The 21,302-nt window shown below is 52.1% G+C and overlaps 1 protein-coding gene across 1 annotated transcript in view; it reads right to left on the reverse strand.

The window, feature by feature from the left end:
* Positions 6,267 to 21,302, reverse strand: part of DHRSX (dehydrogenase/reductase X-linked) — a gene marked incomplete at its 5' end in the record, with an annotated part of 126,427 nt that continues 111,391 nt past the window's right edge. The window contains 1 exon segment of the mRNA XM_021080887.1: positions 6,267 to 6,737. Coding sequence (XP_020936546.1) covers positions 6,534 to 6,737 — 204 coding nt within the window.

The following is a 21,302-nucleotide window of genomic DNA, read 5'->3' on the forward strand; positions in this document are numbered from 1 at the left end:
GGACAAATGACATAAGGGCATCATACAATTAGGAAGGGCAACCTGAGTCTGGTCCTACAAGCTCCAAATTGCCCTGAGAGCCCATCTTCACCTGGGGATTGTGACATCTCTCAGGAGCTGGCAACCTTGTTCTTTCTATGATGGAGGATGTCAGAAGTCACCCTGCCACCCCATCCCGAGTCCCTACTTAGGAAGTGCCTTTCTGATGATGATAACAGTAGCTGACACTTGTGGATAATGTCCTCAAGCCATAAAGGTCTTGGATGACGTGTGAACGCTCAAAGGTGGGGTCTTCCTAGAAGTTAAGGCTCTGCTTCTTCGTACAGAGTCCTGGCTCTTCAGAAATAGTAGACAAGGCACATGTCCATCTTGATTTTAACGTTGGAAGGAACTCCTCTTCCAAAACATATCAGTCAGAGCTGTAGGCTCAGCAGAACATCTGAGAAGTGCTGCGAGGACGAGGAGCCAGAGCTGGAAGCTGCAATCTGCATGTGTCTGGCTCGGGGCTTCTCAAGCATGCCTAAACAAGAGGGTGGCTTGAAGAGGTCTATGAAATGCTAATGCCCAGAAGAAGGCACTTGGGAATTCTGTTGACAGCGGGGCTGACCGTCACTTGTTTTTAGGGATCCTCCAGTGTGTTGCCAAAGCCCACTAGGCTAACGGGAGCAAGGGTCCACCGTCCATGACAGGCTTGGGCACATTGATGGCTCAGTGGGGGTGCATGGTGAGTTTTGGGGGGGCTCCTTATTGGCTGCAGATGGGCTCCTCTTTCTTGAGGTTGGAAGGGATGTGAGCGGAGGTTACAGCACCGGCAGCTCCAGCACACAATGAAAACATGGGTCCTGGTTAACACTTCACTTAAGAATTCCAAGATGGCAGCCATGGACCATTAAGCCACTAGGCATCCCAGTGAGTGCAGGGTCCTGGGTAGCTGCACAGGTCACTCACCCAGGAGGCTGGCCTTGGGTGCGTATAGAAAAGCTGTGACCTCCATGGTCACCAGAGAAGAAACGGACATCTCCTGAGTTTCCAAGACATCATGGAGCACGTAGATAGATTGAAAACAGCAAGAAGATACAACCACCTCCTAGTTCCTGTTTGCTGTGGATATGGCTTTACTGGCAAAGAGGGTCTTGGCAGATATATTTACTGGATGACCTTGAGATGAAGAGATCACTCTTGATTATCCAGATGGAAGTGGGGGGTCTGGGAGGAGGTCCTCCTGGATGAGGGTGGCCCTTCATCCAAGGACAGTGTCCCCCTAAGAGACAGAAGAGGAGACACAGACACAGAGGAGAAGCCACGGACATGAAGATGGAGGCAGAGACGGGAGGGAGGTGGCCACCATCCCAGGGCCCCCTGGAGCCCCCAGAAGCTGGAAGAGGCAGGAAGGACCTTCCTCTGGAACCTCTGGAAGGAACGTGGCCCTGGGACCCCTTGACCTCCGACGTCTGGTCTCCAGGATGGGGGAGGATGGATGGCTTTGATTTAAGCCCCCAGTTTGTGGTCATTTGTTAACAGCCACCCCAGGACACTCAGAGACACAGCGAGCTGTCCAAATACATGGGGTCTTCCACCGGGACCTTGTGCTTTGTCTTCACACAGAGATCTGAGCCCGTGGCTGCCAGGAGCCATACATCGTCTTGTGGGATCACACTGGGATTGTCACCGCTCCCACAGCTGGGATAGAGGAATCTCTGAACTTCCCACTATCATTTCTCCATAACCTCTAGCTGCTCTTCTCCCTTGTGCTGGCTGTGGACCCAAGACCCTTCTTGTGCCTGCATGGCTCTTCCAGGAAAGGTGTCACGGTGCTTCTTATCCAAGCGGACGTCTTCAGAAGGGCCCCAGCTTGTTCCTCTCGGGCTGCTTGGCTACCAGTCCCATGGACGGGGGTCTCAGCTCTTCCAGCCACATCAGGATGCGAGGGAGGGGGTGAGCACCTCTAACAAACGCCTCAGGGAAACCACCCTGGGTCTTCTGTCCTTTGATGCCAACATCTCCTGGATCCACGACAAGGAGTTCACAGCATCCTGTTCATCTGTAACAAAAACATGGTCTCTGGGATTAGACATACCTGGGTGTCCCGCCTAAGCGCCACCAGAAACTTGACACGCAAGGAGACGGCGAACCTTTCTGAGGATAAATTCCCACCCATGCGACAGGAGTGACAATTCTCCCCCCAGCGCACAGGGGGCCAACCCAGGTCCACAAATTCTGGGCCTTGGACCGATGTGACCCCCCTCCTTTTTAATACAGTTTTATTATGATACAGCCACACATTGTAGCATATTGTGGCTGCTTTTGCATGGAGTGGAAGAGTTGAGTAGTTGTCGCAGATGGTACAGCCACACATTGTAGCATATTGTGCCTGCTTTTGCATCGGGTGGAAGAGTTGAGTAGTTGTCGCAGATGGTATAGCCCTAAAATACAAAGATATGTGGTAACTGGCCCTTTACATAAAAAGTTTGTTGACCAAGAATCATATCTACCTGTCTATCTGCTTATTATCAATCATGAATATTTATCATCTATCTAGCAATTGATCTACCTACCTACGCTATCATCCGTCTGTCTGTCTATCATCGTCACTCTATGTATTTATCTAAATTTCCTCTATCTAGTACCTTATCTATCTACCTATCTCTCCACTTATCTATCACTTAGCTGGCTTTCAGCTATGGATAAAGGCATCTATCTATCATTTATCTATCTATCTATCTGCCCATCACCCACCTATTTAACCACTTATCTATCATGTCTGTATCTACCTATCATCATTATCTATCTATCTATCTACCTATCATTTCATCATTCTATGTATTTACCTACTTACCCACCTATCCACCTAAACAAGAACATAGAGGTTTTCAATACTCTTTTGGAACAAAGAGATGAATGAATGAGTGAATGAGTAAACAATGTTTGTGAAAGACTCTACACCTTGGCACACAACCCTCTCACCATTCCAGGTGACTGGAGGGCCAAGACGGTGAATGGGAAGATGGTGACAAGCAGACACAGTAATGAAATGCACACCTCACGAGACAAGCAAGGGTCACAGAAGTGCTGCTGTACCACGAGCCGCGTGTCTGATGGGGCAGCTCCGAGTGTCTGGGGACAGTGACTGGACAGCAGTGACCTTTGATTCCACGCTGTACCTGGGACACTTATGGGAAACTTCCGTCTCTTCCAGTGTCTCCAGGTGAGTGGCGTTTCCACCACACCAACTCCCACGTGCCCTGAAGACTCATCTCCAGAAGTAAAGATCGGGCAGCGTCCGTGCAGTCACATCCACACAGAAGAAGCAGATATGAAAGGCCAAGAAACAGCTTCAGCATCATTGTTTAGAGGTAGAGTTTAGAGTTGGGCAGCTGAGCTGAGGAAAACCATGCCTCCAAGGCAGGAGACTGAAAGAGAATCCGTTCCCGGTGTCCTGGAGCATCCCAAGCTTGAGCCGTGATGCTCCTTCATGTCTTATTAGGTGGCCATTAAAGACACACTCCGTTCCAGATGCACAGCTGATCAATAACTGATTGATGGTGCCACTGCATCCATCTTGGAACCAAGAAGCAATTTATAAACGATGTATACCCACATGCATTGTGAACCCTGCCCTGGCAGAGCGGCTGGCTGTGATCACAGTGCATGGAGATACCATACAAGTTTTGGGACCTCTGTGGGATTTTGTCAACCGAGGGAATAGACGGTGAGCCAACCGGGGTCACTGGTCTTGGAATTCGGGATGTAGCCCAGCAGGAAACACGCAGAGTCCTTTCTGTACCATTCCACACGTCTGATCTCTCCATGCTGGAAGGTGAGAACCCAGGAGTCATTCTCAGAGAGAGGATCAAGCCTGCCTTGCCTGACAGCTGGGTGAAGCCAGCTGGGCCCTGATGCCCAGGCCAGAGTCCATTCTGCTGCTGGAGACGTTCAGAAGTATCGGAAACTGTGTGAGTTTCTTGTAACAAATTACTACCAAGGTGCTGGGGTCTTAAGTGAAATCCGTCCTCTCTCAGTTCTGAAGATGCAGGTCCATGCTCCCTCCAAAAGCTCCAGGGGAGGGTCCTTCCAGCCTTTTTTTTTTCCAACTTCTGGGGGCTCCAGGTGTCCCCAGGCTGGCGGCCACATCCTCCCAGTCTTTGCCTCCGTGGTTCCCTGACCCGGGCGTCTTCTGCCATCACCCCTCCCCCGAGCCGTCCCTGGTAAGCTACCTCGTGATTATACTGCACCGACCTGAAGAAGCCAGGAAGACGTCCTCATCTTAAGACCTTCATTACACCTGCACTGAGCCCTGTCCCAAAGAGGAACACACTCCCAAGAGTCTGGAGGTGGACACCTGCGGGGAGCCAAGAAAATGCAGGGACTCCAAACAAGGACCTTGCCTGATGGCAGAAAAGCCTGAAGGCAGGTTCTTGACCAAGAAAGGGAGCTCACCTGAACGGTACTAGCCGAAGGTGGGTGCTTCTGGTCAGGAAAAAAGCTCACTTGAACGGTGCATGCCGAAGGTGAGCCTCTGGTCAGGATAAAAAGCCTGCCTGTACGGTACAAGCCGAGGGCAGGCCTCAGGTACACAGCTCTCACGTTGATGTTGATGGGGTTTTCCTGGGAAAGCAATGTCCATGTTTGCACTGGAGAACATGGACTGTTTCTCGGGTGACCTAGTCTTTCCTGCTGTTCTATTTGTTATTCAGTTTTCTTCAGTTTCTCCTGATTATTTACTTATTATTCCTATTTTCCATTCTTATTGTCCTGTGGTGATTTGTGATTTAACAAAGTTACAACAATAGTGTAATAAAAATTTCATCCTGAAGGATTTTTCCCCTGTTTAAATCCAACTTAGTTAAAACATAGTGTTTATCTATTAACTAGTTATATAGTAACTTTAGAGTTAGGATTTTAATGAGGCCCATAGAAGTTAGCCATATCTTATCCAAAAAACCTAGCTTGAGTTTTGTCTTTGATTGTAAAAGCTTTTTAGTGATAGCTAGTTTAATTAAGTTGGTTTATATTTACTTACACGGTCTCCCTGCCATAGCGCTTTGAAGATAAGCACCAGTCTACAAACAAAGTTTGTAAATGCTAAATTCTTGTGTTTTATGGCCTCTTCAAAGTACTCACTCAGCTTAGTTAAGATAGACATCTTAAAACAGGATGCACGGCTGCTGTACCATGTACTAGTTAACCAATGTACTTGTAACACTGTAATGTAATCTGTAGTGAAAAACTGTCTATAGAATCAACCACTGTTGCCAATAAAGTTGGAGCAGTCCAGCGCCCTGAAAGAAGGACAAAGAGGCTGTCTCCGTAACTGCACATTCGCCGACGCCGCATCCCTCTCCAATCGGGGAAAAGCGTCCGCTCCCTGGCCGCCGGAGCTGGCCTCCAGCAGACACCTGTTCTGGGGAGCCACCACTCAACCCATTAGAGGGAACTGGATGAAGCCAGGACCGTCTCACCCCTGTCACAGAGGTGACTTTCACGCTGCAGGAGGGTGAGGTGTGTGAACCAGTCTGCAGAGGGCCCATGATGAAACTACCATTTCAGAAAGGGCATGGTGGACAGCGACAGTCACCCGCAATCGGGGCATTCGACATGGTAACTCCTACTCAACTGGTGTCGTGGCTTGAACTACGATCCCAGCCCCGCAGACGTCTTCAGGAGAGTCACGTGCACACGCGGAGATGATGAAAAGAAGAGCAGAGACTAGGACGGGGGCTACGTGGGACATGAAAGTAAGGCGGCAGCAGCGCTGCCATTCTAAGACAAAGCCCTAAAAACTGGTAGCGGGTGTCCAGACCCCCAAACCCTGCCTGACTGGCTTAGGTCAGGATCCTTCTAGATTCTACGGTACAGAACCCCATGAGGAGGGGTGCCCAGGCCTCCTTTCTTAGCCCGTGACCTACAGAATTCCCCAGACTCTCGGGAGTGTCTCTCCGTGAGTCCTGGGGTGTATCCCCTGATGGGTGTTCTGAGGGCGCTGGGCACTCCTAGGAGACGGTCCGCTCTGAAGATGCTGGAGCAGGTTAGTGGGTCCCCTGAACCTGGATTCAGGCTCAAGATCAAGCTTCCCCTCCCTTTCCAGACCCACCAATCCAACCGCATCTCCGGCATACTGTGTGAGGGAGGCAACAAAGGACAGAGGACACCCTCAAAGCCACCCACGCCCGACCATGCCAGGCTCCCGTGAAAGGGTCCCTCATCTCCCCTAGAATCTTTCCACCCCCATGTCCTTGGCATTTCTGTGCTAAACAAGAAACACCGCACACGGGGCTGGCAGGATTTAATGACACAGGGCACCCGGCACCGTCGATCCTTTGGGGAATCAGGCAATTCGGGGCTGAGGACCAGAGGCTCAGGGCCACACTCACAGCCGCCTCTGCTTCTTCACTTCCTGCAAAGCGCACGGCAGCAGCCGGCGGAAGATGCGGACCGACACAGTCTGGAGGGCGCGGCGGGAAGGACGCAGAGGCGCGGTCCAGCGCAGACGCACCTGCGAGCGCTGGGCCGACGCGGTCCTCCCGGCGTGGCCGCTATCCCCACAAGGTGTCCCGGGTCATGTCAGCGATGCCGGTCATCTGGCAACTCCGGGCCCACAGCTGTCGCTGAAGCTTCGGGTCGTACGTGATCGCCAGTGACTTGGCCTCCTTCTCGTTGTAAAGATAGCGGCCGCCCACGCCTTCCAGCGCCGGGGAGACGGCAGCATAGACAGACGTCCAGGCTCCTTCATCCGGGGTCTGCGCGAGAAAGAAAGAAGGGCGGGGCGTCAACACTCGAAGCAGAGACGTGGGTGTCTCCATGCGCAGAGATGCTTGGGTACCACACAGCGTCTCATCACCTGGCTGATCGCCGCGTGCAGAAAGTTGGGCGGCCAAGCTGGGGAGCCTGCGCCCACGCGAGCTGAATCTCCACGCTGGGTTCATCCATTTCCACAGAGGCATATGGCAATCCTCAAGGTACCTAGTCAGTCCTCAACTCTTTTTTTTGGGGGGGGGAGGAGTCTTTTTAGGGCTGCACCTGCAGCATATGGAGGTTCCCAGGTGAGGGGTCGAATCCGAGCTGCAGCTGCCAGTCTCCACCACAGCCACAGCAACGCGGGATCCGAGCCACATCTGCAACCTACACCACAGCTCATGGCAACGCCGGATCCTTAACCCACGGATCGAGGCCAGGGATCAAACCCCTATCCTCATGGATACTAGTTGGATTTGTTACCTCTGAGCCACAACAGGAACTCCTCCTTTTGAAGAGGCCACACCCACAGGGCATGTGGAAGTGGGAGATGGAACCCACACTATAGCAGTGACCAGAGACACTGTAGTGACAACACCAGGTCCTTAACCTGCTGCGCCACCAGGGAACTCCCCAGGTCCCCAACTCTTGATGAACGGAAATGCTTATTCACTGGCTGGGAGCAGATGTGTGTTCAGCCTCTGTGTTTAACCCACAATTTTTAGCAATTTTAGAGGAAACCTCAAGACAGCAGAAAGGTTCCTGGTTTCCATGCAGCCAGGAGAGCTACAGTTGGAAAATCTTAAAGTTCAAAGAGAAGCTTCAAAGGTGAAGAAGAAGATGGAGGAAAGAGGAGCTCTGGCTGTGGCGGAGGGCAGCCTGTGTGAATGCAACACACCCTGTGTTCTGGGGTTGGGAGCTGACCCCTGGGCGTGATGGATGGATTATAGATGTGGTGCATATATGCAAAGGAATATTACTCAGCCATAAAAAGGACAACATCATGCCATTTGCAGCCACATGGATGGACCTAGAGAGTCTCATACCAAGTGAAGTCAGTTAGAAAGAGAAAGACAAATACCATGTAAGCTCATTTCCATGTGGACTCTAGAGAAATGATACAAATGAACATATTTACAAATCAGAAACAGACTCTCAGACACAGGGCAGAGGGGGGTGGGGGGGACACGGGACAACTTGTGGTGACCAAAGGGGAAAGCAGGATGGAGGAAGGATACACCAGGAACTTAGAAAGAACAGATACACACCACTCTATCTAAAGTAGATCCGACAACCAGGTCCTACTGTACAGCACAGGAAATTCTACTAGTATCTTGTCATAACCTAGAATGAAAAGCAATCTGGAAAAGAATACACACACATACACACACACCAGAATCGCTTTGCTGTCCATCTAAAACAAATACAACATTGTAAATCAACCACACTTCAGAAGAAAAATACTGTGAAAAAATAAAAGAACTAGCAGATTAGAAGAAACAGGAGGAGAAGTTCAAGGAATTAGATATCGTGGCAAGTGAGGGTCTTTGGGGCTTTGAGTCAGTATCCAGAAAGCAGTGGAATTCCCTATCTGAAGGTCATGATAAGGACGTTTCGGGAGGTTATTACGTGACATCAACTTCTGGAAATCTGGCAGCACTTCCAAGCCTGGCCCTTCTCACACGTGCCCCTAAGACGTGATGCTTGTTGGACCATCAGGCACACACCGAGGTCAGGAGGCAACCCCAGGGTCCCGTTTCCTGGAGGGACTCAAGAGGGGCATCTCAGGCGTCATGATGACAAATGCCTCTCCCCCCACACACACTTTTGAGAAGTGAGGGCAAAGCTTCCTCTTTTTTTTTTTTTTTTTTTGTCTTTTTAGGGCTGCACCTGTGGCATATGGAGGTTCCCAGGATAGAGTGAGTCATCAGGTTCATCAACCACTGAGCCACAATGGGAACTCTCAAAGCTTCCTTTAATGCACGGCACCTCCCCATCCTCCACCCCCCACAGGTAGAGATGCTGCGATTGAAGGCGTCCTCTGACTGGCTTCCCGCCCAAGCTCTGAGCCAACCTTCGGAAACCACTGAACAGGACCGTGATGGGAAACGGCTGAGGGCAGCCAGGTGGACCCATCCTCCGAGGCGACTGGGTCTCGTCGTCAAGGCAGCGGGATGCTGGGGCTTGAAGTCAAGGCAGGGATCGCCGTGCAGAGTCTGAGCATCTGGAACCTCCCAGAAGGCGGAGGACCATTTGCAGAAGTCTACACAAAAGGGGATACACATCACTGGACACGTGCCCGCGTGTCTGAGTGGGGTGAGAAGGGGTGGGCATGCAGTGAGGTTAGGAGCGGGCAGGAGGTCACCCAGCAAATTCTGTGCCTCCTCGGGAACAAAGTTAATTTCATTGTGTATGCAACTGAGCAGGACCCTGCGGTGTCTTCCCGGGGCAGCCCTTCCTCCACATGCTGGGCTTTCGCTCCTCTCTGAAGTGTAACATGTATCTTGTTGGAGCTTGACGGGAACAGCGTGACCTGTCCTCTGTGGGCAGATGCACCAACATAGGATTTCTGCACGAGAAGTTTGCAACGACCAACCATTTCCCTCCCTGACCTGCCTTTAACAAAGCTTTGCAGTTGTGGTCCGGGAGTTCAGGAGATGTGGGGGGCATGAGGCACCTGTCTCCTTGCCTGCCTCTGTAATCCACCTGCCTCTGCTCCAAACTCTGATGTTCCGGGAGATGTATGCAGAAAGATATCACTGTAGGGGAGCATATGTTTTCCTCTAGGAGTTTTATAGTAACCAGTCTTGCATTTAGGTCTTTAATCCACGTTGAGCTTATTTTTGTGTTTGCTGTTAGAGACGGTGCTGGTTTCATTCCTCCACAAGCAGCCATCCAGTTTTCCCAGCACCGGTTATTGAACAGACTGTCTTTTCTGCACTGAATGTTCTTGTTCCTTTGTTGTAGATTAATGGAATGACAGGTGTGTGGATTTACTTCCAGGCTTTCTATCCTGTTCCACTGATCTAAATCTCTATTTCTGTGCCAGAACCATACCGTTTGTTGGTGGGAATATAAATGGGTGCAGCCACTATGGAGAACACTGTGGAAGGTCCTTAAAAAAACTACAAATTGAGTTGCTGTATGATCCAGAAATCCCACTCCTGGGCATCGAACTGGACAAAACTATAATTCAAAAAGCTCATTGCACCCCTCTGTTCATTGCAGCACAAATCACAATAGCCAAGATGTGGAAACGACCTAAATGTCCACGGGCAGAGAAATGGATAAAGAAGATGTGGTCCACAGACACAATGGAATATTACTAAGCCGTAAAAAAGAATGAAATAATGCCATTTGCAGCAACACAGATGCAATGAAAGATTCTCATACTAAGAGAGGGCAGGTCAGAAAGAGAAAGACACATACCACATGATATCACTTATACGTGGAATTCAAAACAAAGATACAAAATAGAAACAGAACCCAGACATAGAGAATAGACCTACCGTTACCAAAGGGTACAGGTGGAGGGAAGGGATACATTGGGAGTCAGGGGTTAACAGATACAATATATACTGTATATAAAACCCATAAACAAGGACCTACTGTAGAGCACAGGGAAATATACTCAGTATCTTGCAATAACCGATAATACAAGAGAGGTCCTCAGAAGCCTCTAAGGTCTATGGGCTGCAGGAACCCTGTTAGGCTCAGTCTGCCAGCCCCAGTGCCATTGGAGTCACTGTGGAGGCTGGGGTGCTGCCCACCTGTCCTGAGGGCCCAGGGAATGGAGACGCCCGAAGTCCTGGCCTCTTCTCACTTATTCTACAGCCGACAGCCCAGAAATGACCGGCCGTGTACAGCTGTCTATGGACCATCGAGGTGGACCTCAAGATTTTGCATGAGACAAGGGCTCTCCGGCGTGAGACTGGGTGGGAAGCACCTTCGGAGGATGCAGGTGCTGCCAGGGAGCCTGGGATTGGTCTGGTCCTGGCCGTCTAAGCCCCAGTCAAGGTGCAGGGATGCGGGAGCAGCACAGAGGAGGGGTGAGTGGGAGGGACGATGGGGCCAAGAGAAGGCGTGGACCATGAGCTCCCCACTGAGCATGGCTGGGCGGGGGGCGGGGGGCTGCCTGCCCTCAGGGAGGGTGACTCATGCCCTGTGCTCCCCCTCCCCCTGTCTGCTCCTCGCCCAGGCAGGACCCGACCCCAAGACGCAGCCCCACCACTCCTCCCTGGCCCTCACCAGTAGCTGGAAAACACACCTGCAGTGGATGCGACGCAGTGACCAGCGGAGGGGACAGTCTGCTGTTCTGGGCAGGGTGGCTGGCGGGTGAGTCCCGACGGGGCCCTCCCGGGTCCCAGCAGAGATGTTCCCTCCAGGAGCCAGGTTTTTTTTCTTAACGGAGGTAGAGCTGATTGACGAGGCTGTGTGAGTGTCAGCCGTACAGCAAGGTCATTCAGTTTTAATATATATATATATGTATATATTTTTGGCTTAATTTCCTTTATAGGTTTTTAGAAGACACGGGATCCAGCCTGCAGTTCAGTGGCGTCCAGGATGTTCTCGTTGGCATGGGATCTCCTTGGCAAACACATCCTTCAGTGAGCTCCTGGAACGAGCTCATTTCCTAAGCCAGCTGTTCCCCATGCCCAGGATTTGGGGGTCTGTACCCAGAACGCCCCATCATCGTCTTGTGCTCCTAGCGAGTGACCGCCATCCGAGAAGTCCTCGTGGCAGACTCTGGCGCCCCGTCCTAGAATTCCCTAGGATGCATGGACAGGCTGCTGCTTTTTGGTTCTCCAGCAGGCATTCTCTGGGCATCCACTGCCCCCGCAGGTTGAAAATCCTTTGCTTGGGGCAAGTGTCCTTGTGACTGGCACGCCCAACGAGAACACGAGGCTGGCTGTTCCACCTGACAGGGCCCGTGGCGCGCTGGACGGGATGGGAGCTCGTGCCCAAGACTCAGCTACTGCTGGGGAGACGGGATGCAGTGGGATTCGGTCTGCTGGCCAGGGTGTTTCTGTAGGAGAGTGACTCTCGAGCAGCTGCACATAGCCCCATGCACACATGTTCACATGTACACATGGCCATGCACACACATGCTCACATGTACACACGGCCATGAACACACATGCATTCACTCGCACACAATACACCCATGCATTCACACACAGAGATACCCGTGCACACACTCGTACACACACATGCATTTGCATGCAGACACACATACACCTATGCACACACATGAATTTACATGCACACAATACACTCATGTATTCATGCACACACTCATACACATGCGTGCGCACACACACACACTCACTCCTCCAGGGTGGCCCTGACAGGGCATTCTGCTGACACGGAAAAGGGCAAAAAGAAGAGCCATTCTTGGCTCTCACACATCTCGCGGAGAGTTAATCCCAGTGCCACGTGCTTAAACCCACGCCAGGCACCGCGTTCAAAGCAGCAGCCCTCGGTCACCTGCAGAGCATTCCCGAGCCTTGTGGGGCCACGCGGAGGGAGGAAGGGAGCTTCGCCCGCAATTTAAAGTTCCTAACTGTTTGGACAGCGCAGGAAATAGGTGGTTTTTCTCATTTATTCTTCCTCACCCGGGACACATTCCGCCTCAGCCCGGGAGCCGGGAGGCCCAGCCCACACCCCCGCCCTCTATCCGCCTCCGCTTCCTCTCCTGGATTTGGGGGCGCACTGCAGCCTTTCCAAGCGGGCGTGAGCAGGAGGTAATGAGCTCACAGGAGCGCAAAGCTCTCGGCCAATGGCACACGATGGCCAGCGACAAAGACCAACCACACTGAGGGTGACAGCGAGCGCCAGGGGCCAGGCTTTGTGCCGAGCGCTGGCATGCCTGCTTCACAGGCCAGGACTCGAGGCTCAGAGAGGGCTAGTCGCCTGTCCATGGCACCCAACCGGTGGCGGGGGGAAGCCGAGGTTGAAATCTAGAGTCACCATCACCTCCCCCAGGTCAGTACCATCACTGCAGTGGGCTGGCTCCCCCCAGAAGTGACTCTGCGAAGGCTGGTGTGCAGAGAGGAGCCTCTGTCCTGGGGGCTCTTGAGGCAGGAAACGTACGACGTGGGGCGGGGCTTCTGCAGGTGCATCACCGGAAGCGGGGCGTCCACGGCGCCTGCCTCTGGGCACGTGGCCTTCCTGCAGAGCTGCTCACGGCACGTGGATCCAAATCAGAGCAGGACGTTTGAAATGGGTGAACTGCGTGTCCCCAACCGCTTATGTTGAAGCCGTGCTCTCAGACCCCCGCGCTTCATCGTGTCTGCAAAGACGCTTCTTCCCACTAAGGCCTTGTTCACAGACATGGGGTCAGACGCGGCCGTGTCTCTTGGGGACCCCTGTTCACCCTCGAACACCATCTAGTCATTTCATTACCGGTGACCTTCACGGAGCCTAGATGAACGGTCAGGAAAGAGACTGCCTCTCTACTTCCCCATTTTTGTGGCTTCATGCTTGAGTGAGGGCTGAAAAGTATCCCCAAAATTCACAGGCTGAAGTCCTGACCCCCTAGGACCTCAGGATGGGACTGTGTTAGGAGACGGGGTCTTTCAAGAGGGGATGGAGGTACATGAGGTCACGAGGCAGGTGGTTCTGATCCCCCAGGACAGGGGTCCTTAGACGAGGAGGCGGTCAGGACGCAGACACGCCCAGAGGGACGGCCCTGGGAGGACACGGGGAGGAGACGGCCGTCGACACGCCCAGGAGAGAGGCCTTGGGAGGGACCCGCCCTGCCCTCCCCGGGGGCTCAGGCGCCAGCCTCCAGGACCAGGAAGGGATAAATGTTGCCGAAGCTGCCGTGACAGGAGTGTTTTCACAGCATCAGGAGCTGATTCAACGACCAGCGATCCGTCTTCTCTGACAGGACGCATAAACCCGGGAAGGGCTCCATGTGACAGGGTCCAGGAGCGCTGCAGACACCCCTGGCGCAGATGGCTCCTCCATGCACCTGCTGCGTGAAAAGCCACGGGAGGGACAAACTCCCGCCACGAAGGCAGCTGCTCACTTACAAGCTCTGGTCCCCAGTCGTCTCTTTCTTCTGAGTCTGCAGCTCCTTCCAGCGGCCTGGGCGAAACTGCTGGGCTGCATGGAAAGTGCATGTTCCACCACCCGTGATGCCTCCTGGCGACCGAGTCCTTCCCAGATGCCCCGTTCACGTGGGCGTCTGGCCCCTCACGTTCAGGTTCTGCCAAGTGGATCCAAGACCAGGAATATCCGTGGCGGCTGGGAGATGCTTCTTTTTCTTTCTTTTGTTCCTTTTCTGGCGGTGCCCACACCATGCACAAAGTCCCGGGCCGGGGACTGAACCTGAACCACAAGCAGTGACGACGCCTTAACCCACGAAGCCACTAGGGAACTCCTGCGAGATGCTTCTGAAATCTGCGTCCAGCGAATATGCATTGTGTTGTGGATGGAACGTGTGTGACCCCTGAATCCAACCCCTGGAGCCCTGATCCCTGACGGTGTGAGGTGGGGGGCTTTGGGAGGTGATTCGGGTCAGATGAGGTGTTAAGGCTGGGCCGGTGATGGGTTTAGGTCTCTTATAAGAAGAGGAAGGGACCAGAGCTGTCTCTCCATCATAGGAGGACACGGCGAGCAGGGGGCCTCTCTAAGCCAGGAAGGGAGCCTCGCCAGGAGCTACTCTGCCCCTTCGTGATCGCAAACGTCCAGCTTCCGGGGCTGCGGGAAGCTAGTGTACCATTTAAGCCGCCCCGTCTGCGGGACTCAACTGGAGCAGCCCGGGCCGATGGCGACAGGTCCCAATGCCACACTCTCTATTTGAACGCTGTTATTTCTAGGTTGTCGACCAAGCGCAGGCAGGAGACAACCATCGCGTTTTGTCTCGGTCCCTCTGAGCGAGGAGCCAGCGGACAGCAGCCGTCGGAGGAGGGGTCCCAGCAGCTTCGGTGGGAGCACACCTGCCTCGTCGACCTGTGCGAGGCGCCGCCCCGAAAACCTGGCGGGGATCCCTCCGCAGTAGCCGCCCCCCCGGGCTGACGACGCCTCTGACACGCACGTCTCAGAAACACCCGCGTGGCACCCGCGCTGAGCGCGCTTTTGGAGACCATTTCGCAAACATCCGTGCTTTTTCTTTTTTTCCTTTCTAGGCCCGCACCTGCGGCATAACGAGGTTCCCAGGCGAGGGGTCCAATCGGAGCTTCAGCTGCCGGCCTACAGCACAGCCACAGCAATACCAGATCTGAGCCATGTCTGTGACCTACACCGCAGCTCACAGCAACGCCGGATCCTTAACCCACTGAGCAAGGCCAGGGATCGAACCTGCATCCTCACAGAGACTATGTCAGGTTCTAAACCCACTGAACCACAATGGGAACTCCAGTCCGTGTATTTAATCTGCCTTCCAAAACCGCAGGCTTTGCACCAATACTGCTTCTAATTTACAGATGGCGACATGGAGAGATTTTTTTTTTTAACATACTAAAAATGATTTTGTTTTATGACTTAACATATATTAAGTCTATGCATAGCCTAAATAAGCCTTTTCAAAAACCCACCATAGGATCCTTGATCAAAATACAGATGGAAGGATTCAAGACACATTCTTGGAGCTCCCACTGTGGCTCGGTGGTGATCAAACCCGACTGGCATCCATGAGGATGCGGTTTGATCCCTGGCCTCGCTCAGTGGGTTAAGGATCCAGCATTGCTGTGAGCTGTGGTGTAAGCTGCAGATGTGGCTCAGATCTGACACTGCTGTGGCTGTGGTGTAGGCTGGTGGTTATAGCTCCGATTGGACCCCGAGCCTGGGAACCTCCATATGCTGCGGGTACAGCCCTAAAAGACAAAAAAAAAAAAAAAAAAAGACATTCTCATGACAAAAAACTTATTTACAAAACAGAAGCAGACTCATAGACTTTGAAAACAAGCTTATGGTGACCACATGGGACGGGGGTGGGGGGGATGGACTGAGGCTGTGGGGCTGGCAGGTGCACCCTGAGGAAGGACGGGCCAACGGGGACCTGCTGAGCAGCACAGGGGGCGCCACCCAGGATTCTGTGATCGGCTGTGTGGGAAAAGAAGCCGAAGGAGAATGGATGCGTAGACATGGATCCCTGAGTCCCTTGTTGTCCAGCAGAAAGGCTCAGCGCCCTGTACATCAACTCTACCGCAACGAAACTTTAAAATTAAAGGGAAAAAAATCCCTAGTAGGAGCCTTGATCAAAATACAGATGACAGGTATTCGAGAAACATTCTCGTTACAAAAGAACTTCAAAACAGAAACAGACTTACAGGCTTTGCCATCAAAGGAACAGTTGCTACGGAAGGAATGGGGGGGGGGGATTCAAGAGGAGGGTGGGATTAACAGAGACGCCGTATGATGTGCAAAATAGTTAAGTAGCAAGGACCTACTGTCCAGCACAGGGAAATCCACCCCACATGCGGTAAGAGCCTATATGGGAAAAGGACCTGAACAAGAATGGATGTGTGGACGTGCAGAATTGAATCCCTTGGCTGCACCCCGGAACCCAACCCATCGCTGTAAGTCAACTCTACGCCAGTAAAAGTTTTTAAAACGTGCTTATTCTTCCGAGACCCCCGCTCTGGGCACAGTCCAAGAACGATGAAGCGTGTGCCGGGGGCTAGGAAACGAACTTCTCAGCAGGCAAGATGGGCGAGCAACGCTCCCTCCAGAACAAACCACAGATCACTCTTCGTCAACAGTTTAAATAAAAAAAATTTTTTTTAAATAAAAAAAAAAGATCCCCTGAAAGGCTCCGAGGAAGACAGAAGATGTCTCAAGTTGGTACCCGAACCCAGGCGAGAAAGGGGTTGGGTTTCATCAGAGGCAGCCCGGAGGCAGGAGGGATGGACGCCCGCAGGGCTGGGGCTGGAACTCGATGGTTTGCAGCCTGAGGGGTTCTCGGCCTGAGGCCGCTTTGGGGTCTGGGGAGCCACCGAGCCCACCTCCATCCAGAGCAGGACAACAAACGTTTCTTAATGGCTCACCCCCGTATTCTGTGGACTCCCAAGGCCAAGAAAGACCATTTGGGCTCTTTGGCTGTTGTTTTTAGGTGGGGTTTTTTTTTATCTTTTATTTTTTAAATTAATTAATTTATTTATTTATTTATTTATTATTTTAAGGCGGCACCTGCAGCATGTGCAAGTTTCCAAGCTACAGGTTGAATCGAAACTGCAGCTTCGTGCCGACACCACAGCCACAGGCACGTGGGATCTGAGCCACGTCTTCGACCTATGCTATGGCCACGGCAACTCTGGATCCTTAACCCATTGAGCGAGGCCAGGGATCGAACCTGCATCCTCACGAACACTATGTCAGGTTCTTCACTCGCTGAGCCACAACAGGCACTCCTATTTTTCATTTTTATTTTTTAAATTCTTTAGTCAACTGTAGTTGATGTACAGGGTTGTGCCCATGTCTGCTGCACAGCAAAGTGCCCCAGTCTCACACACACACACACACACACGTTCCCTTTGTCATATTCTCTTCCATCTAGGTCTATCCCAGGAGACTGGACAGAGTTCCCTGTGTTGCACAGCAGGACCTCATGGCTTCTCCATTCTCAAGGTCTTAGTTGGATCCATTCTGAAAAGAGCCCCCACTCATGGGAGCTGACAGTGCTCAGAGGCGGTGGGGTGACTTCAGGGCTCAGGTGCACAGAAAAAATAAAATAAAAGGCGAAGGAAAAAGAGCCCAGGATGGGGTTGAACCTGTGCTCAAACAGAGCTGCAAGCTGTGTAGGGCTGGAGGGAAAAAGAAGCGCCTCATAATGACATAACAACCTTGACGTTACAGCGCTGGAGATGCGTTCACACACATTACGTCAGCAACGCTCCCAGGAGTCTCAGGAGATGGTATTACCCAGAATTAAGAAATTACAAAAATGAGGGGCACAGCAGCGGGGCGGGAGGTGCTGCACAGAATGGCTGGGTCTCCTTCCTCCAGACACCCCAGCCTTGCCACCTTCCTCCGCAGCCTGTCCCCGACGGTGGGGGATGATGGGCAGGTCACCCACACCCACGGCCTCACGCGTCCCCTCTGTGTGTGTCTCCATCTTTGCAACAGCATCCTCTGTTTGCTCCGCCCAGTCTTGGTGACCTAGGTGGCGCCCAGAAATAGAGACCTTCTGTCCACAGCTCATGGTCACCCCTCTGTCAACCCCCACACACCTGTCCCCACCCCCACCCCCCACACCTCATTTCCTGGAGAGGTGCCCCCACGCGCTCTAATTTCCTGCATCACAAACCCGCAAGGACCCTGGACTCTTTCTCACCTCACGTTCCACAGCCAGCCAGTCGAGACCTCGCATCCTTGGAATCGTTTTCCAAACCGTCTCCTCCTTCTCCCCGCCACATGCAGCCCCACCCCTGCCACGGCCTCTAACTAGATGCTCCTCTCACCCCCTGTGCCCTCCAGTCCCTGGGAAGCGCTGCAGGCTGGACCCAGCTGACCCCGTAACCTCACTGCAGAGGTCTGGCAGCTGGCATCCGGGAGGGAGCCTGGTCCCAGCGGCTAAGCCGCGTGCCGTGTGTGACCACCTCCAAGACACCCTCCCACATCTGGAAGGCGGCTGGGACCAGCTGTCCTGGGAAGCAGGGGAGGGGTCAGCTCCCATCATTTGGGGGGGGTCTGGGGAGCACCTGGGGGGGGTGCCGTGGAGAAAGAGGCACAGAAAGGGTGGTCATTCTCATCCAGAGGCGTTTCTGCGTCACCGAAGCTCCCAGCCAGGTTCCGGCTCCTTGGCCCTCGGCGCTGCCTTCTGCCTTCCACCTCCCGCCAAGGTTGCACCCTCCCCGCAGCCTTCATCTCCTGCCCCAGCACGGGGGCCGATGGGCCCCCTCCAGCTCCTCCTTTCAGCACAGGTGGAAACGGCTGCGGAAGCCACAGGGTGGGGCCCAGCGGAGCTCCTGTTGCCCGGGGCATCGATGGAATGCACTTGCCCGGGGCCATAAAATAACTGTCCCCAGGGCTCTAGGAACGGGGGCTGCAGGAGTTGCTCTCTGTCTAAAGGGCATCTCACACCCCGATGGACACCTGCCTCCCAAGAATCCCACCTGGTGTGACGTCCTCTCCCCCGTGCGCCAGGGAGCCGGGTCTCAGCAAACTGCCCAATAGAGGCGGGATGGGAAGCCACGAGCCTGGCAAGACGCAAGATGGTAGCCAGGGCACTCGAAATCCAGGGACACAGCAGAGCCTGTCAGGTGCCTCTGGATGCTCTCGAAAATGGCACAATAGTGTCGGCATCTTCAGCTTCCCAGAAATTTGATGTGTCCAACGAATGCTGGCAAAAAGCCGGGTGTGCACGGGGCTGTGTTGTTTCTGAAGGTTCCCAGCAGGGGGCAGTCTGTCTCCTGGCCTCCTGGCCTCTTTCTGCTGTAAGCTGGAGACAGGCTTGTGCCACCTGCCTCTCCATGGACTGAATCCTGAGCCACTGCAGCTGCCGCCTCTCCACACCCCCTGAAAGGAGCTCAGGGTGGGGACCAGGAATGGGGCGCTCTGTGCTCTGGGAAAACCAGCAGAACAGGGCTTCAGATAGATACATCTCTTAGGAGGAGATTTTACGTGCCCAGGTCTTGCATCTCCTCGTATCTAGAAAAGCACTAACATCCTTCATGGCGACGTCTGCTCCTCAGGACTCATAGGGACCTTCCTCAGACCAGCAGCCAATTTTGTAAACTGTGTGCCTGGTCGCAGGCATCTTCCCCTTTCCTTCTTCACACAGATGCTGATATTCCCCCTTCCTCTTTGAGGTGGGACTTCTGAGCTGTCTGAAATACCCCTGCCTGGGCTGTAGTTGACAAAACAAAGGATGCCACAGTCATCTGTGAGTGCAGCCGCCTCCAAGACTGAGCCGTGAGCCCTGAGGGAACTGAAGCCAGAAAAAAAAAGGAACACGTGCCATCTAGTGGCCATCAGACTGCAGCCACTCCTTACAGGAGCCCTGAGGAAACTCAGGCTGCGGAAGCACAGGACACCAGTCCCCTAGCTGAGGTGCATGGCAAAGGAATGATGGCACAGAGCCCACAGCTTTGCATCTTCCCACAGAAAAGCACTGAATTCCTTAACTTGAAATGTCTAGTTTCCTGTCGACTTATGAATGATGGCCATTCTGACAGGTGGGAGGTGGTACCTCATAGTAGTTTTCATTTGCATTTCTCTAATAATTAGTGACGTTGAGCCTTTTTTCATGTGCCTGTTGACCATCTGTGTATCTTCTTTGGAGAAATGCCTATTCAGGTCTTTTGCCCGTTTTTCTATTGGGTTGTTGGTTTTTTTGCCATTGAGTTGTATAAGTTGTTTGTATATTTTAGAGATTAAACCATTGTCATTTGCATCGTTTTAAACTATTTTCTCCCATTCTGTAGGTTCTTTTTTATTCTTTTTTTAATCGTTTCCTTTGCTGTGCAAAAGCTTGTCAGTTTGATGAGGTCCCATTGGTTTACTTTTGCTTTGATTTCTGTTGCTTTGGGAGACGCACCTGAGAAAACATTTGCAAGGTTGATGTCAGAGAATGTTTTGTGTGTTCTCTTCTAGGAGTTTGACGGTGCCTTGTCTTACATTTAAGTCTTTAAGCCATTTTGAGTTTATTTCAGTGCATGATATGAGGGTGTGTTCCAGTTTCATTGACTTATATGCGACTGTCCAGTTTTCCCAGCACCACTTGCTGAAAAGACTTTCTTTTTCCCATTTTATATTCTTCTCTCCCTTGTCAAAGATTAATTGACCACAGCTATCAGGGTTTATTTCTGGGTTCTCTCTTCTGTTCCATTGGTCTGTCTGTCTGTTTTGGCACCAGTACCAGACTGTCTTGATGACTGCAGCTTTTTCATATCGCCTGAAGTCTGGGAGAGTTATGCCTCCTGCTTGGTTTTTGTTTCTCAGGATTACTTTGGCAATTCTGGGTCTTTTATGGTTGATCTAAATTTTTGGATTGTTTGTTCTAGTTCTGTGAAAAAATGTCCTGGGTAACTTGATAGGGATTGCATTGACTCTGTAGATTGCTTTGGGTAGTATGGCCATTTTTACGATAGTAATTCTTTCAACCCAGAAGCATGGAATGTCTTTCCATATCTTGGAGAGGGTGTGGAGAAAAGGGAGCCCTCTCACACTGTTGGTGGGAATGTCAATTGGTACAACCACTATGGAAAACAATATGGAGATACCTTAGAAAACTATACACAGAACTACCATATGACCCAGCAATCCCACTCTTGGTCATATATCCAGACAAAACTTTCCTTCAAAAAGACACATGCACCCCAATGTTCACTGTAACACTATTCCCAATAGCCAAGACATGGAAACAACCTAAATGTCCATCAACAGATGATTGGATTAAGAAGATGTGGTACATATACACAATGGAATACTACTAACCCATCAAAAAGAACAAAATAATGCCATTTGCAGCAATATGGATGGAACTATAAACTCTCACACTAAGTGAAGTCAGAAAGAGAAAGACAAATACCATGTCACTTATATTTGGAATCTCATACACAGCACAAATGAACCTTTCCACAAAAAAGAAACTCATGGACTTGGAGAACAGACTTGTGGTT

Source organism: Sus scrofa, chromosome Y (genome assembly GCF_000003025.6).
Source record: "Sus scrofa isolate TJ Tabasco breed Duroc chromosome Y, Sscrofa11.1, whole genome shotgun sequence".
Classification (NCBI taxonomy): Eukaryota; Metazoa; Chordata; class Mammalia; order Artiodactyla; family Suidae; genus Sus; species Sus scrofa.